The sequence below is a fragment of the Gadus macrocephalus genome, chromosome 17 (assembly GCF_031168955.1).
Source record: "Gadus macrocephalus chromosome 17, ASM3116895v1".
Taxonomy (NCBI): Eukaryota; Metazoa; Chordata; class Actinopteri; order Gadiformes; family Gadidae; genus Gadus; species Gadus macrocephalus.
Window position 1 is genome coordinate 9,699,240 of NC_082398.1, and position 15,616 is coordinate 9,714,855.

General features: G+C 45.3%; 2 protein-coding genes and 1 long non-coding RNA gene across 6 annotated transcripts; all 3 read right to left on the reverse strand.

The window, feature by feature from the left end:
• Positions 1 to 3,257: 3,257 nt before the first annotated feature.
• LOC132475919 (uncharacterized) lies at positions 3,258 to 6,303 on the reverse strand. Of its 4 annotated transcripts, XM_060077310.1 has the most exons (5): positions 4,754 to 4,813; positions 4,608 to 4,663; positions 4,286 to 4,530; positions 4,177 to 4,240; positions 3,258 to 3,901 (listed from the first exon to the last, which is right to left on the reverse strand). In XM_060077310.1, the coding sequence occupies exons 1-5, from the start codon at positions 4,774 to 4,776 to the stop codon at positions 3,369 to 3,371; spliced, it is 921 nt and encodes a 306-aa protein (XP_059933293.1). In that variant the 5' UTR covers positions 4,777 to 4,813; the 3' UTR covers positions 3,258 to 3,368. The 4 variants fall into 4 exon arrangements, with proteins under 4 accessions (XP_059933293.1, XP_059933292.1, XP_059933294.1 ...); XM_060077309.1 differs by having other exon boundaries at positions 4,177 to 4,530; XM_060077311.1 differs by lacking the exons at positions 4,608 to 4,663; positions 4,754 to 4,813 and adding an exon at positions 6,268 to 6,303 and having other exon boundaries at positions 4,177 to 4,530.
• A 1,264-nt stretch (positions 6,304 to 7,567) lies between these two features.
• Positions 7,568 to 9,068, reverse strand: LOC132475921 (uncharacterized). The gene is made up of 4 exons (XM_060077315.1): positions 9,012 to 9,068; positions 8,874 to 8,929; positions 8,476 to 8,796; positions 7,568 to 8,200 (listed from the first exon to the last, which is right to left on the reverse strand). The coding sequence occupies exons 1-4, from the start codon at positions 9,032 to 9,034 to the stop codon at positions 7,668 to 7,670; spliced, it is 933 nt and encodes a 310-aa protein (XP_059933298.1). The 5' UTR covers positions 9,035 to 9,068; the 3' UTR covers positions 7,568 to 7,667.
• A 5,638-nt stretch (positions 9,069 to 14,706) lies between these two features.
• Positions 14,707 to 15,036, reverse strand: LOC132445588 (uncharacterized). Its single transcript, XR_009522654.1, has 2 exons — positions 14,878 to 15,036; positions 14,707 to 14,834 (listed from the first exon to the last, which is right to left on the reverse strand). It is a non-coding gene; the product is annotated as an uncharacterized LOC132445588 (long non-coding RNA).
• Positions 15,037 to 15,616: the final 580 nt, after the last annotated feature.

Genomic DNA, 15,616 nt, shown 5'->3' on the forward strand with positions numbered 1-15,616 from the left:
AACGAAACATTTCCAGGTAATTTCTTCACGATGAGGAGTTTGCTCTTCGGGATTTCTTCCCGAAAGACTGCATTTGAAGACGAGGGTTTTGAGTGACTGTTAATCATCCCGCGGGACATTAAGAGTTCTGTGGAAGGGAAGGTCTAGACTAACAAGGCCAGGGGTGTGCCTAGACTGTAAACGCGTGTGTATTTATACTCTCTCTGCTCTGAGACGAAGCCAACTGGGGCTCTGGTGGAAGCCCTTGGTTGATTGCCTATTCATTTATCTGTAATTGGCCCCTGCCACCTAACAGTCGTGTTACCAAGATGTTTCCGTCGTCGGTACTTATAATTCCTAGACTCTCCACAGAGAGCCTTTTAGGAAATGGTTTGTGCAAATTGCCAACGTGTGAATTGTATTCTTTAGGCTCCAGTAGCCCTGTTGTTTTTGTAACGGCATCGCACTGCTTTAACTGTGACATCAAATGTCTGTTCACAGGGTTTATCTTGTATAGGCTGTGCACTGAGCAATGATTATACCCTCTTGGATGTGCGGTGTCGTGTACCCGTCTCTATTAGTAGGTGTGCGTGGGTGACCCCCCCCCCCCCAGTGTCTCCAACGGGGATGAATAAAGTCGATCTAATCGGTATTGTCACATACATTTCAGTGCCTTCTTCACAAATCCGTCACGTCTGTTTCCACAGGACTCAATACCGTTTTTCTTGATTAATTGTCCGTTTTTTTTTACCTTGTTGTAAATTATAATACTTCCCTTCATTTTTTATCGATCAAGTGGTTCTCAAACAACTAACCGTTCCCCCTTTAAAAAACTCAAACGAAAAGTTTAAAACAAATATGTGGACAGACCTTGATCTCACGGGGACACGGTGGATTGCCCCATCCTCCACTTCCTCTTCCAACATATGAACAGAGAGTGAATGTTATTCTTTTTTCAACAGAATTCCAACTGCCACGGCCCTTTGAATCTCTCTATCCCTTCGAGGGTCCGCAATCACTTTCTTTCCGTTCCTCTTCTCACCTCTCTTCGATTTTCCCTCCCCCGGCAAGGTTCGGTTCTATGACGAATTGTCCCCTGACTTCACCTCTCTCACATACTGGCTGTCAATCCATCAATGCCCGCCTCTCCCTCTCTCTCCATCTTCTGGTTCACTGTCTCTCTCTCGCTGTTTATCCATTCATTCTCTCTCTCTCTCTCTCGTTGTTTGACAGGTGGGTATTGGACTAAGTTAATCACAGACGAAGGGAGGTTTGTTGAAGTCAAAGAGAGAGATCACAGCGACATCAGCTTACCGTTAATTTCTCCCTGTCTGTTCACCTTCTCTCTTTTCATTTTGCTTATCTTCTCCTTTCCTTTGATACTTTATGCGTTCCCACCCACATCCTGTTTGCTCTTCATCTATGTACCGTTCCTCCTGTCCCTCTCTCTCCCCCTGTCTGTTCAGAGTACATGTACTTTTTTTTAAATAGATGGTATTTTATTTTGAATGGAAAAGAGATCAATAAAGCCATGATCTAGTATTTCTCTGTAGTTTGACAGTGTTTCCTGCCTGTTATGTAGTCTGCGTACCCTCACAACCAAATCAGAAATATATAATTATTTCCGTTGTACTAATATTATGCTGTTATCTTTCAGCCTCATTATTATTCACAGCCTTGTACTTCTATCTTGACACAGATCAGTCACCCCCATGACAGCAACTTTGCGCAAAGAATTGGACGACGCTGATGAAAACCGCAACACTTCATGGGATACAGCGCAGACATACTTCACAATATGGGTATTCAGCAGCGTGCCTCAGGGGAAGCATGAGTCGTACGCTCGTACAAAGTTCGGACGCGCCCCACAAAATGGAGGTGCATCAAGCAGTGGGTGACGTGAAGGGCTCCAGTGAGCCAGACGGAACGCAGCACAGGCCTCCATTACAGCCTCACTGAACCCAAGCAGAGAGAAGAGGGAAACCACCGCGGGCCCCCAGAGATGAGAAGGCATACGTTAGTGGAGCGCCACACCGCTCAGGGTCAAGTGGATTCGCTTAGAGGAGCTATATATATTTATTTATTTTCCAAGATCCAAAGAGCTTTTCATCGTCCCCCAGTGTGGACTTCAAACGCCGCCCAATATCCACAGCAGCACCCATTCAGCAAAGAGTTCTGCTCTTCCCGACGTTGGCCTGTTCACGGAACAGACGAGATGGTAGAAAAAGGAACCCTTTTCACCTTTCCTGAAACAGGTGTGAGTGCAATTAGCCGTTACAAGACGTTTTGAAAATCTGCCTCTTCAAACATCACAAGTGGGGGTGCAGGCCTAGATGTCCAACAGATAGCTGAGCAACGTTTGCTACAGTCGACTGGGTAGGCTGATCTATCCAGCATACATCTAGGTGGAAACGCCCACTTGTGTCAGAAGAAGGCGGATATTCAAAAGGCTTGGAACGGCTGCTCACTCACACCCGGTGACACGTCAGCTTTAACGGAATGATCACGCTTGAACTGGACTAGATTGATGGATTGTTGACCGTTTACCATGATGACGGTCTCCCATCTCATTGGTCAGAAGTGGTCATTACTTTAACCCAGAACATGTGACCACCTGGACACATCTCCAAGCGCTATGGATTTAAGGCATCCCATTGGTGTAAAAAAATAAACAAAGCATGTATACAACCACCATAGTCGACTCTCGGTGGCACTTAACAATTAAAATTACTGCCACAGCAGGGGGCCAAACTATATCAGCAGCACAAAACCCATTGCTACAAGAAAAATCAAATGAACCAGAAATGTCGAGATACTTGACACTGGGCACACTGCCAAAAATATTTCCATCAGAAGGCTAAACAGGACTCTATATGCAAGCCAGTCAACAATGAGTCACTGTTGGCAGAAAATGTTCCTAGATAGCAACACGTGTTGCTATGACATTTGGGAACTCGCCCCTTGGTATTAAAACATCCATCTTTGCAGGTGATTTATAATTAGAGGAACCCAAAGAGACCTAGCAGCAAAATCGTTATGGACACTATAAAGTCTTCAGGGAAACCATAACAACTCACTTTGAAAGTACAGCCAAGGGGTGGACAAATTGAAGCAAAGTGTTGATGGCAAAGAGTTCTATAGCTGCAAATGACGTCAAGAGATAGAACATTCATACCATCAATTGAAAAGGCTGTCAGTAAAGACGCCAATTTGAAGATTAAGTAGAACCAACTCCCTGAATTAAAAGGTAGCAATAAGGGTGTCAGAAAAGACGGGTCTGGAAAACAAAACCATTGAGGTAAATTTTATTTGTATTAACCACAAAGGAATTCCGTTCCGTTGACACTGTTGCATTTTGGGGAGGAAGACCATAGCTCTTATACTCTATGCTACCAATAGTAAGACATCATGGATCTCCCTTTAGACCTTGGCCATAACACATCTGCGGCTTTAGACTCTTTCTGAGCTTCCATACTGGGTGTCAGAAAGCTCTTATCAGAGGCACTGGGGAAGGACTGGACCTGCTGGTCCTCTGGATGATCATCATATCTGCGGTAGTGGTTCACCTGCCAGTCGTCTCTGCCACGCTCCACACTTTTGGTGAAGTCAGGGTACGTTCCTGGCGCGTACTGGCCCGTGAGGAACAGCAAGTCATAAGGGAACGGATGCTCGGAAGAGCCCATGGGCATGGTGGCTTTTAGTTGAGGTGGCCTGGTGTTGACCATTGCATCCCGAGCATCTTTTGCACCCTTTTCCTGGGTCTCCGACTCGTATGCACCATCCTCCATCGTGCTCTTGATGCGGAGCAGTTCTCCTGGGATGAACTGTGAACCAGGTGAAGGTTTGGGATGGCTCATGTGACTGGTGGATGGCCCAGTGTCTTCCCCAGAAAGGACACTGAGAGGGATAAAGGGGAGGAGGTCTAGAGGCAAAAACAAAAACATTGAATAAAAATAATTAGAATGATAATGAAATATAACAGCCTGTAGCTTGGCCATCAACCGTATGGACTAGACTCGTTTTACCCGACAGGATCCATAGCGAGGGATTGAGCCTCCACCACAGGTTTATGAGGGGGATAATTTACCCCCCTGCGTTAATCATCAAGGACACAGGTCCAAGATAGGCAATAAAGGGGGCGGTAAGAAAGTGCTCATGAACACAATTTGACACCGACAGTCAAGTCATTCCAGGTACCTTGAGGAGATGTGGGTGTGAAATGCTGGCTCTCCACAGCAGCAGGGTCCTTGCCTCCATGTCCAGACTCATAGCTAGTGTCCTGGCCTCCAGGTCCAGACTCATAGCTAGTGTCCTGGCCTCCAGGTCCAGACTCATAGCTAGTGTCCTGGCCTCCAGGTCCAGACTCATAGCTAGTGTCCTGGCCTCCATGTCCAGACTCATAGCCAGGGTCCATCGGCCATTCAGGCTCATTGAAACCTGGAGCTTCAGAAGGTCTGTCTTCATTGAAACTAGCTTCATACATGGGATTCCATCCTGGATCTTTAGAAGGTCGGTCTTCAGTGTAACCATCGTCGTCCATTGGATCCAAACCTGAGTGTAGAAGACCAGCCTTGGGTAAGAATGGAAAAAACCTTTCTGAATAAAATAAACATTTGATAAAAACATACCCCATGATAGAGGATTGCATTGTATATCCAGAAGGAGCACTGCTAGGAGAAAGACACTAAAACAGAGAGCAAACGTTTCAAACAAGAACTAAAATATCACGAATGAACCAGCACACCAGCTACAACTGCTTCACTGCTTCACTTACCCCATGACCAGCCTTGACTCCATTTCTCCAAATAGACATAACCCAATAAAAATGAAGCTCGGTAGAGGGTTCATATAGTTGCCAGCTGACCAACTACCCCTTAATGAGGTGATGATCCACAGCTGAATGATTGTGTCACAGGTGGAGATTGGAATGCAGCCTCTGGCCATGTGAGAAGCTAAGGAAGCAGCTTCAAATCGAGGATACATCGGTGTATCATGCTCAGGAAATTAGGCTATTGATGTATTTTGAGTTGTACTCCTTATGAATTTGTCTGTGTGTGATTAGGTGGTTAACGGAGTCAGAAAGTGATTGATGTGTTTGTGTGTGAGAGACAATCTGTAAAAAAATATGTGACAATTGTTTTTCCAAAATAGTTTTCATAAGCAGGCTGCACACAGTGCAAGTTTGAGTCATGTCAAAATCATTTAACGATATTGACATTTTTTACAATCTTTCCTAGATGGCTGCACATTTCATGAAGCAGTTTTGTTTGGAAATATGCCTTAGCTCAAATATAAGCCCCTTGGTATCAAAACACCCATCTTTGCCAAGGATTTTGTTATTAGAAACTAAGCCAGCCTGTTGATGCACCAATGTGTAGAGGAACCCACCCAAATTGTTATGGACACTTGCTAAAGTCTTCAGGGAAACCATAAAGACTAAATGTCATTCTAAATGCTGCCAGGGTGGGCAAAGGGAATGCCAAGGGGTCATGGCATCTGGAGAGTTTACCTCATTTGATTATTCTGTGGCACGACTCTGAAACTTGTAAATGTTAAACGTGGTTTATTCAGACACTCAAGGGAAACAAGTGTGCCATCAAAGCGTCTTGTGACCAGTATTATTGGAAATGTGCAGAAAAGGAAATAATCCAAGCCTACAGATTATATTTGACCCTGGTAAACCTTCAGCCTGTCTTGGGCAGAAAGGCCATGCTTGTAGGGTCTGACATAACTCAAACCAATGTAACTATATGGTGTTGACCACTCGTAGAAGAAGCTATTCAGGACTGGTGGTAGTACTGCAGATGTGTGGTCCAATGAGCTACTGTTGTCAGCTTGAAACAAAAGCCAAAGCATAGAATTATTTAACATCACAAGTTCTAGAGACACCATCACAAACAGTAGTACCCTCATTTCAAAAGGTTTGTTGGTACAGACTCATTGAATGAATAAATGTAGCAAGGAGGACGTCACAGAAAATAAAGTTCTGCACAAAAGCACACAAAGAACCCTAAAAAGAACCCATTAAGGTCAAACCTTTATTTGTATAACCCATGAAGGAATACAGACTCCCTCAAAACTGTTCGTGTTGGGGTGGAACTTGGAAGGCTGCTGTTGCTCTTGTACTCATGCCAATAGTAAGACTTCAGGATCTCCCTTTAGACCTGGGGCCGTATTCACAAAGCTTTTATCTTACTGCCAAGAGTGCTCCTAACTAATAGCGAGAGTCCGGGCCTCAAGGTCCAGACCCATAGCCAGGGTCCATCTGCCATTCAGGTTGGTAGAAACCTGGAGCTTCAGAAGGTCCATCTCAGTGAAACCAGCCTCATACATGGGATCCAAACCAAAGACTAGAAGATCAACCTTTGATAAGAACTTAAACACGTGAACAAAACTTTTTTTTTTATAAACATACCTTGTGAAAGAGAAGCGCATTGTTTATCCAGAAAAAGTGAGCTAGGGGAGCAGCTTCAGATCGAGGACAGGTCAGTGTATCTTGCTCCAGATATGGTATGAATGTATGGCAATGTATTTTGAGTTATACTTTGTATAACTGTCTGTTGTCAGGTTTTTAAAGGTGTCAGAAAGTGTGTGTGTCTGAGTGAGAGAGATCATAAATAGAAATGGCGTAAATGTCTGACAGATAGCTGAGCAACGTTTGCTACAGACCTCTGGGTAGGCTCAGGCTGATCTATCCAGCATACATCTAGGTGGAAACGCCCACTTGTGTCAGAAGAAGGCGGATATTCAAAAGGCTTGGAACGGCTGCTCACTCATACCCGGTGTTATGTCAGCTTTAACGGAATGATCACGCTTGAACTGGACTAGATTGATTGTTGGCTGTTTACCATGACAGTCTCCCATCTCATTGGTCAGAAGTGGCCATTACTTTAACCCAGAACAGGTGACCACCTGGAAACATCTACCCAAGCGCTATGGACTTAAGACATCCCATTGGTGTAAAAAAAATACAAAGCATTTATACAACCATAGTTGACTCTCGTGGCACTTAACAATTAAGATTGAAAATTCAAAATTACTGCCACAGCAGGGGGCCAAACTATTACAGCAGCACAAAACCCATTGCTACAAGGAAAATGGAATGATACAAGAAATGTCGAGATACTTGACACTGCCAACAATATTTCCGTCAGAAGGCTAAACAGGACTCCATATGCAAGCCAGTCAACAATGAGTCACACTGTTGGCAGAAAATGTTCCTAGATAGCAACACGTGTTGCTATGACATTTGGGAACTCGCCCCTTGGTATTAAAACATCCATCTTTGCAGGTGATTTATAATTAGAGGAACCCAAAGAGACCTAGCAGCAAAATCGTTATGGACACTAAAGTCTTCAGGGAAACCATAACAACTCACTTTGAAAGTACAGCCAAGGGGTGGACAAATTGAAGCAAAGTGTTGATGGCAGAGTTCTATAGCTGCAAATGACGTCAAGAGATAGAACATTCATACCATCAATTGAAAAGGCTGTCAGTAAAGACGCCAATTTGAAGATTAATTAGAACCAACTCCCTGAATTAAAAGGTAGCAATAAGGGTGTCAGAAAAGACAGGTCTGGAAAACAACACCATTGAGGTAAATTTTATTTGTATTAACCACAAAGGAATTCCGTTCCGTTGACACTGTTGCATTTTGGGGAGGAAGACCATAGCTCTTATACTCTATGCTACCAATAGTAAGACATCATGGATCTCCCTTTAGACCTTGGCCATAACACATCTGCGGCTTTAGACTCTTTCTGAGCTTCCATACTGGGTGTCAGAAAGCTCTCATCAGAGGCACTGGGGAAGGACTGGACCTGCTGGTCCACTGGACGATCATCATATCTGCGGTAGTGGTTCACCTGCCAGTCGTCTCTGCCACGCTCCACACTTTTGGTGAAGTCAGGGTACGTTCCTGGCGCGTACTGGCCCGTGAGGAACAGCAAGTCATAAGGGAACGGATGCTCGGAAGAGCCCATGGGCATGGTGGCTTTTGGTTGAGGTGGCCTGGTGTTGACCATTGCATCCCGAGCATCTTTTGCACCCTTTTCCTGGGTCTCTGACTCGTAGGCACCATCCTCCATCGTGCTCTTGATGCGGAGCAGTTCTCCTGGGATGAACTGTGAACCAGGTGAAGGTTTGGGACGTCTCATGTGACTGGTGGATGGCCCAGTGTCTTCCCCAGAAAGGACACTGAGAGGGATAAAGGGGAGGAGGTCTAGAGGCAAAAACAAAAACATTGAATAAAAATAATTAGAATGATAATGAAACATAACAGCCTGTAGCTTGGCCATCAACCGTATGGACTAGACTCGTTTTACCCGACAGGATCCATAGCGAGGGATTGAGCCTCCACCACAGGTTTATGAGGGGGATAATTTACCCCCCTGCGTTAATCATCAAGGACACAGGTCCAAGATAGGCAATAAAGGGGGCGGTAAGAAAGTGCTCATGAACACAATTTGACACCGACAGTCAAGTCATTCCAGGTACCTTGAGGAGATGTGGGTGTGAAATGCTGGCTCTCCACAGCAGCAGGGTCCTTGCCTCCATGTCCAGACTCATAGCTAGTGTCCTGGCCTCCAGGTCCAGACTCATAGCTAGTGTCCTGGCCTCCAGGTCCAGACTCATAGCTAGTGTCCTGGCCTCCATGTCCAGACTCATAGCCAGGGTCCATCGGCCATTCAGGCTCATTGAAACCTGGAGCTTCAGAAGGTCTGTCTTCATTGAAACTAGCTTCATACATGAGATTCCATCCTGGATCTTTAGAAGGTCGGTCTTCAGTGTAACCATGGTCGTCCATTGGATCCAAACCTGAGTGTAGAAGACCAGCCTTTGGTAAGAATGGAAAAAACCTTTCTGAATAAAATAAACATTTGATAAAAACATACCCCATGATAGAGGATTGCATTGTATATCCAGAAGGAGCACCGCTAGGAGAAAGACACTAAAACAGAGAGCAAACGTTTCAAACAAGAACTAAAATATCACGAATGAACCAGCACACCAGCTACAACTGCTTCACTTACCCCATGACCAGCCTTGACTCCATTTCTCCAAATAGACATAACCCAATAGAATTGAAGCTCGGTAGAGGGTTCATATAGTTGCCAGCTGACCAACTACCCCTTAATGAGGTGATGATCCACAGCTGAATGATTGTGTCACAGGTGGAGATTGGAATGCAGCCTCTGGCCATGTGAGAAGCTAAGGAAGCAGCTTCAAATCGAGGATACATCGGTGTATCATGCTCAGGAAATTAGGCTATTGATGTATTTTGAGTTGTACTCCTTATGAATTTGTCTGTGTGTGATTAGGTGGTTAACGGAGTCAGAAAGTGATTGATGTGTTTGTGTGTGAGAGACAATCTGTAAAAAAATATGTGACAATTGTTTTTCCAAAATAGTTTTCATAAGCAGGCTGCACACAGTGCAAGTTTGAGTCATGTCAAAATCATTTAACGATATTGACATTTTTACAATCTTTCCTAGATGGCTGCACATTTCATGAAGCAGTTTTGTTTGGAAATATGCCTTAGCTCAAATATAAGCCCCTTGGTATCAAAACACCCATCTTTGCCAAGGATTTTGTTATTAGAAACTAAGCCAGCCTGTTGATGCACCAATGTGTAGAGGAACCCACCCAAATTGTTATGGACACTTGCTAAAGTCTTCAGGGAAACCATAAAGACTAAATGTCATTCTAAATGCTGCCAGGGTGGGCAAAGGGAATGCCAAGGGGTCATGGCATCTGGAGAGTTTACCTCATTTGATTATTCTGTGGCACGACTCTGAAACTTGTAAATGTTAAACGTGGTTTATTCAGACACTCAAGGGAAACAAGTGTGCCATCAAAGCGTCTTGTGACCAGTATTATTGGAAATGTGCAGAAAAGGAAATAATCCAAGCCTACAGATTATATTTGACCCTGGTAAACCTTCAGCCTGTCTTGGGCAGAAAGGCCATGCTTGTAGGGTCTGACATAACTCAAACCAATGTAACTATATGGTGTTGACCACTCGTAGAAGAAGCTATTCAGGACTGGTGGTAGTACTGCAGATGTGTGGTCCAATGAGCTACTGTTGTCAGCTTGAAACGTGTCCAAAGCATAGAATTATTTAACATCACAAGTTCTAGAGCCACCATCACAAACAGTAGTACCCTCATTTCAAAAGGTTTGTTGGTACAGACTCATTGAATGAATAAATGTAGCAAGGAGGACGTCACAGAAAATAAAGTTCTGCACAAAAGCACACAAAGAACCCTAAAAAGAACCCATTAAGGTCAAACCTTTATTTGTATAACCCATGAAGGAATACAGACTCCCTCAAAACTGTTCGTGTTGGGGTGGAACTTGGAAGGCTGCTGTTGCTCTTGTACTCATGCCAATAGTAAGACTTCAGGATCTCCCTTTAGACCTGGGGCCGTATTCACAAAGCTTTTATCTTACTGCCAAGAGTGCTCCTAACTAATAGCGAGAGTCCGGGCCTCAAGGTCCAGACCCATAGCCAGGGTCCATCTGCCATTCAGGTTGGTAGAAACCTGGAGCTTCAGAAGGTCCATCTCAGTGAAACCAGCCTCATACATGGGATCCAAACCAAAGACTAGAAGATCAACCTTTGATAAGAACTTAAACACGTGAACAATTTTTTTTTTTTATAAACATACCTTGTGAAAGAGAAGCGCATTGTTTATCCAGAAAGGGTGAGCTAGGGGAGCGGCTTCAGATCGAGGACACGTCAGTGTATCTTGCTCCGGATATTGTATGAATGTATTGCAATGTATTTTGAGCTATACTTTGTATGACTGTGTCTGTGTGTTGTCAGGTTTTTAAAAGTGCCAGAAAGTGTGTGTGTGTGTCTGAGTGAGTGAGAGAGAGATAGAGATCATAAATAGAAATGGCGTAAAAAGGAAGAGAGGGAGAGAGACAAGGAGAAGGAGAGGAGGAGAGGTAGAGAGACGTGACACCGAATTGACACGTAAACAGAGGACTTTTCCTAAATGCGTTTCAAAATTAATTTGGAAACATGCTGCACACAGTTAGAATTTTTATGACTATGTTTGTGTCTGCGTGCTGGTGCGTGTGTTGTGAGCGGGAGAGAGCCTTTGGCCTAGCCACAGGCAGCAGCAGATGGTGGCACCCAACGCAGTCCCTGGGTGGGTGGGCGGTTGAGGAGCAAACTGAGCATGATCCTTAACCGGCCCCCCCCCCCCCCCCCCCAACGATCAGAACCCATAACCATCACCCTGGAAAAAAACGAGAGACGAGAGAGAGACATTCAGCGATAAGTCGAAGGAGAGGGTAGAGTCCAATAATTAGGCAGCAGAGTGATGCAGTGTGTAACAGGAGTTTGAAGAAACTATTGATTGAAAACACTGTCACGTCACTCTATTCTCCTTCACTCTCTCTCTCTCTCTCTCTCTCTCTCCCCCTTTCCCCCCCCTCTCTCTCTCTCTCTCTCTCTCTCTCTCTCTCTCTCTCTCTCTCTCTCTCTCTCTCTCTCTCTCTTCTATGCATTTCTCAGTAGACACACAACAACAGACAGTGGAACTACTTCGGCATAGGCTGTCGACGAGCAGGACCAATCACAACCTACATCATGAACTGAACTGAACACACATAATGGCAGCATTACAGGCACAACAGTCAAACTTGTCAAACACCTTTGCCTCTCACTTGCTGTCCTATATCTCTCGCCCTCGCGTGACACAGAGTGATGTAACACAGAGCCAGATGGCGAGACCGGTCAGCGTGTAACCGTGTGTGTGTGTGTGTGTGTGTGTGTGTGTGTGTGTGTTAGTGTGTGTGTGTGTGTGTGTGCTTACTGAAGTGCATGCAAGCGTGTCAGACAGGAACCTGGGGTCTGAGTGTGTTTGTGCTCGTACCTGGGCCTCTTTTTTGTGGTGTTTTGGGAGGTTTGGACGGGGCGTTTGATGGACACGACACTGAGGACAGCCAGGAGAGACGGGGAAGCAGGTTGGAAAGAGAGGGAACAACATGTAGCATAGAACCACAAATCAAACCTGGGCCGTGTGTGTGTGTGTGTGTGTGTGTGTGTGTGTGTGTGTGTGTGTGTGTGTGTGTGTGTGTGTGTGTGTGTGTGTGTGTGTGTGTGTGTGTCTGTGTGTGTGTGTGTGTGTGTTACTAAATATGTTCGAGACAAATAGCGAAATCCAAATAGCATTTGTCTCTGACCCACGTTTCAATAAGTGCAAAAGGGTAAAATTAGGTGAAATTAATAAAATAAGCAATATTTACCAAAAATATTCTAAATAGTGCAAAATTATTCTGAATAGTGCAAGGTAGGCAAAACAAAACGGTAAGACAATGTGCAATAAAGTAAAAAAAGTAAATGGTCCATGGGGGTTCTTGGGTTGTGTGAACCCCCCTGATTTTCCACAACTGCTGTCGTATGAGGCAGCGTATCTCTCACAGTAGAAAACATCCCAGCGTGATGGTTCCCCTTTAGCTCGGTATTCGTCTAGTCTTGTCTGACAGCAGCAGACAACGCCACGGTCTGAGGGGCCTGTTTATGCTGCATTTACAGCAGGGGCTTCTAGCTCCTTCTAGTGGCCCCAATCTAGTTCTAGTGGCTCCTACCTCCTTCTAGTGGCCCTTAGCTCCTTATTGTGGTCCCTGGGCACCACTAGAGTCAACTACATTATAATGACACACTCGTGCCATCACACAAACACAAGATCATAATCAAGCACGCACACACACACACACACGCAGGCATGCACACATATACACACACACACACACACACACACACACACACACACACACACACACACACACACACACACACACACACACAGCTACATTGACTCTTAGCTAGGGAAGATTATCCCATGATGCACCACTTCCCTTTCCCCTAGATCCCTGCTTTAAAACACACCCTGAAGCAAACCTGAGCTTGACAATCTCTCTCTGAATATGGTCTGCGTCTCCACTGAGTTATTTAGCCGGTGCTGTTAACCAGAGAGACAACAAAAGCAGGCCATCAATACCCAGAGTAACCCACAACCACGCGGCACCAAGTTTCTAAAGACACGACTGCTGAGTGCAGCACAGCATCAGGCATTGCTTTTGCTTCTTGAGTGTCATGTCTCGCCTTGCTCCTTAAGTTACATGCTATTCGCTTCCTTCATCCATCATCATCGCTTCCCGTAATTGTGATCGTCTAACCTCGCCTTGATTAGTTTCACCTCCCCCTCTCTTTCATCCCTCTCTTGCCTCCCCCCTCCTCCTTGGGATGTCCTTAAAAACCTCTTGAATGCCCCTCGACTCTGCTCTTACCGGTTTTAATACCTCTGCCTTGATTGACTGACTAAAGACTATTATTATTATTATATATTATATATTTTGACTCTACCTGCCCCGGTTTGTTGAGTCGTGCTTTTGCTACCGGCGTTGCATGTTGCTGTGATAAAAAACATCCACCCTTTCAGATTTCAAGGTGTGTACTCAATGCCACAGCAAGAGTATACTCAACAAGGTTGTGTACTCAGAAAACACAACAGGATATAGTGTCAACAAAGTGCACATAAAGTAGAGATAGTTTATAACTAAATCCAGAACTTTCTACTGCGTAGAAACCAAAAAGTCACAACAACAAGTGCCAAGAGCCATGGTTAATATTGATTTGTTTGGGCTTCATTATGGTATGGACAAGCTTCTATGCCGTATCTTATATTATCCTGAGCATTTCTATAGCAGTACCTCTGTTGCAGTTATCCTCCCAGTCTGTTAGCAGATAAATGTTTCAAACCTATGATGGAGAACAACCGTCTTTGTGTAGTGTGGTGTAGTGTCTCTATAGTGCGCCAGCCTGTGTGTGTGTGTGTGTGTGTGTGTGTGTGTGTGTGTGTGTGTGTGTGTGTGTGTGTGTGTGTGTGTGTGTGTGTGTGTGTGTGTGTGTGTGTGTGTGTGTGTGTGTGTGTGTGCGTGCGTGCGTGCGTGCCTGCGTGCGTGCGTGCGTGCGTGCGTGCGTGCGTGCGTGCGTGCGTGGAACATCGTCATGGCAATCAACCTGCGGTGTATTGAAGGGGGGGAGGGGGTCGTGGAGGTCCTCACCCATCAGGTAGAGAGGCAGAGGCTGGACAGGAGGGTCAAGTGCCTGGGGGGGTCCACTCAAAGACTGAAGCTTCCCAGTTCGATCCCCCCCCCCCCCCCAGGGCTGTTTTCTTGGAGTATCTTTCTAATTTCTATTAGGTTATAGTTCCATCAGGTACTTCATGTCCTTGAAAGTGTAACTAAAGATAATGTTGGAAGGATATTTGTTCCTGTGTTTGATGGCCCAAGTATCTCACAGTCTACCTGTAGGCATCTTAGAGATGAATATCCCCTACCTGCTCCTTAATGACCTGTCTCTGTATTCACTGTCTAACCCCTACCTGCTCCTTAATGACCTGTCTCTGTATTCACTGTCTAACCCCTACCTGCTCCTTAATGACCTGTCTCTGTATTCACTGTCTAACCCCTACCTGCTCCTTAATGACCTGTCTCTGTATTCACTGTCTAACCCCTACCTGCCCCTTAATGACCTGTCTCTGTATTCACTGTCTAATAACCCCTACCTGCTCCTTAATGACCTGTCTCTGTATTCACTGTCTAACCCCTACCTGCTCCTTAATGACCTGTCTCTGTATTCCCTGTCTAACCCCTACCTGCTCCTTAATGTCCTGTCTCTGTATTCACTGTCTAAACCCTACCTGCTCCTTAATGACCCGTCTCTGTATTCACTGTCTAACCCCTACCTGCTCCTTAATGACCCGTCTCTGTATTCACTGTCTAACCCCTACCTGCTCCTTAATGACCTGTCTCTGTATTCACTGTCTAACCCCTACCTGCTCCTTAATGACCCGTCTCTGTTCACTGTCTAACCCCTACCTGCTCCTTAATGACCCGTCTCTGTATTCACTGTCTAACCCCTACCTGCTCCTTAATGACAAATCTCTGTTTTTACTGTTTAACCCCATCCTTCTCCAGAATAAACGAATTATGTAGTGTTTATATATACGGTTCACACACACACACACACACACACACACACACACACACACACACACACACACACACACACAGAGAACTTTTGCTGTTTCTGTCTTCTATTTCTCTCTCCCTGTTTATTTTTATTAAGTCTGTTCATCATCCCATCTCTCCTATTGTCTCTGCCTCTGCCTCTCTGTGGTGGCATTCACAGCCATTTATTGACTGGGTATGTGAGAGTGTGTGTGTGTGTGTGTGTGTGTGTGTGTGTGTGTGTGTGTGTGTGTGTGTGTGTGTGTGTGTGTGTGTGTGTGTGTGTGTGTGTGTGTGTGTGTGTGTGTGCGTGCGTGCGTGCGTGCGTGCGTGCGTGCGTGCGTGCGTGCGTGCGTGCGTGCGTGCGTGCGTGCGTGCGTGCGTGTGTGTGTGTGACTGTGGGTGTGAGAGAGAAAGAGAAGAGAGAGGAAACAGGATAGTAAGTGATTGAATAGACAGCTTGGACAGGGCTAGACAATGGCTTGAATGCTAAGCGAGAACACACAGAGACACAGACACACACACCCCCATTCCCCCCACCCACGCCCACACAGTCTTTTTCTCTCTCTCACAGACACACACAGACACACATACATTTTATTTCACA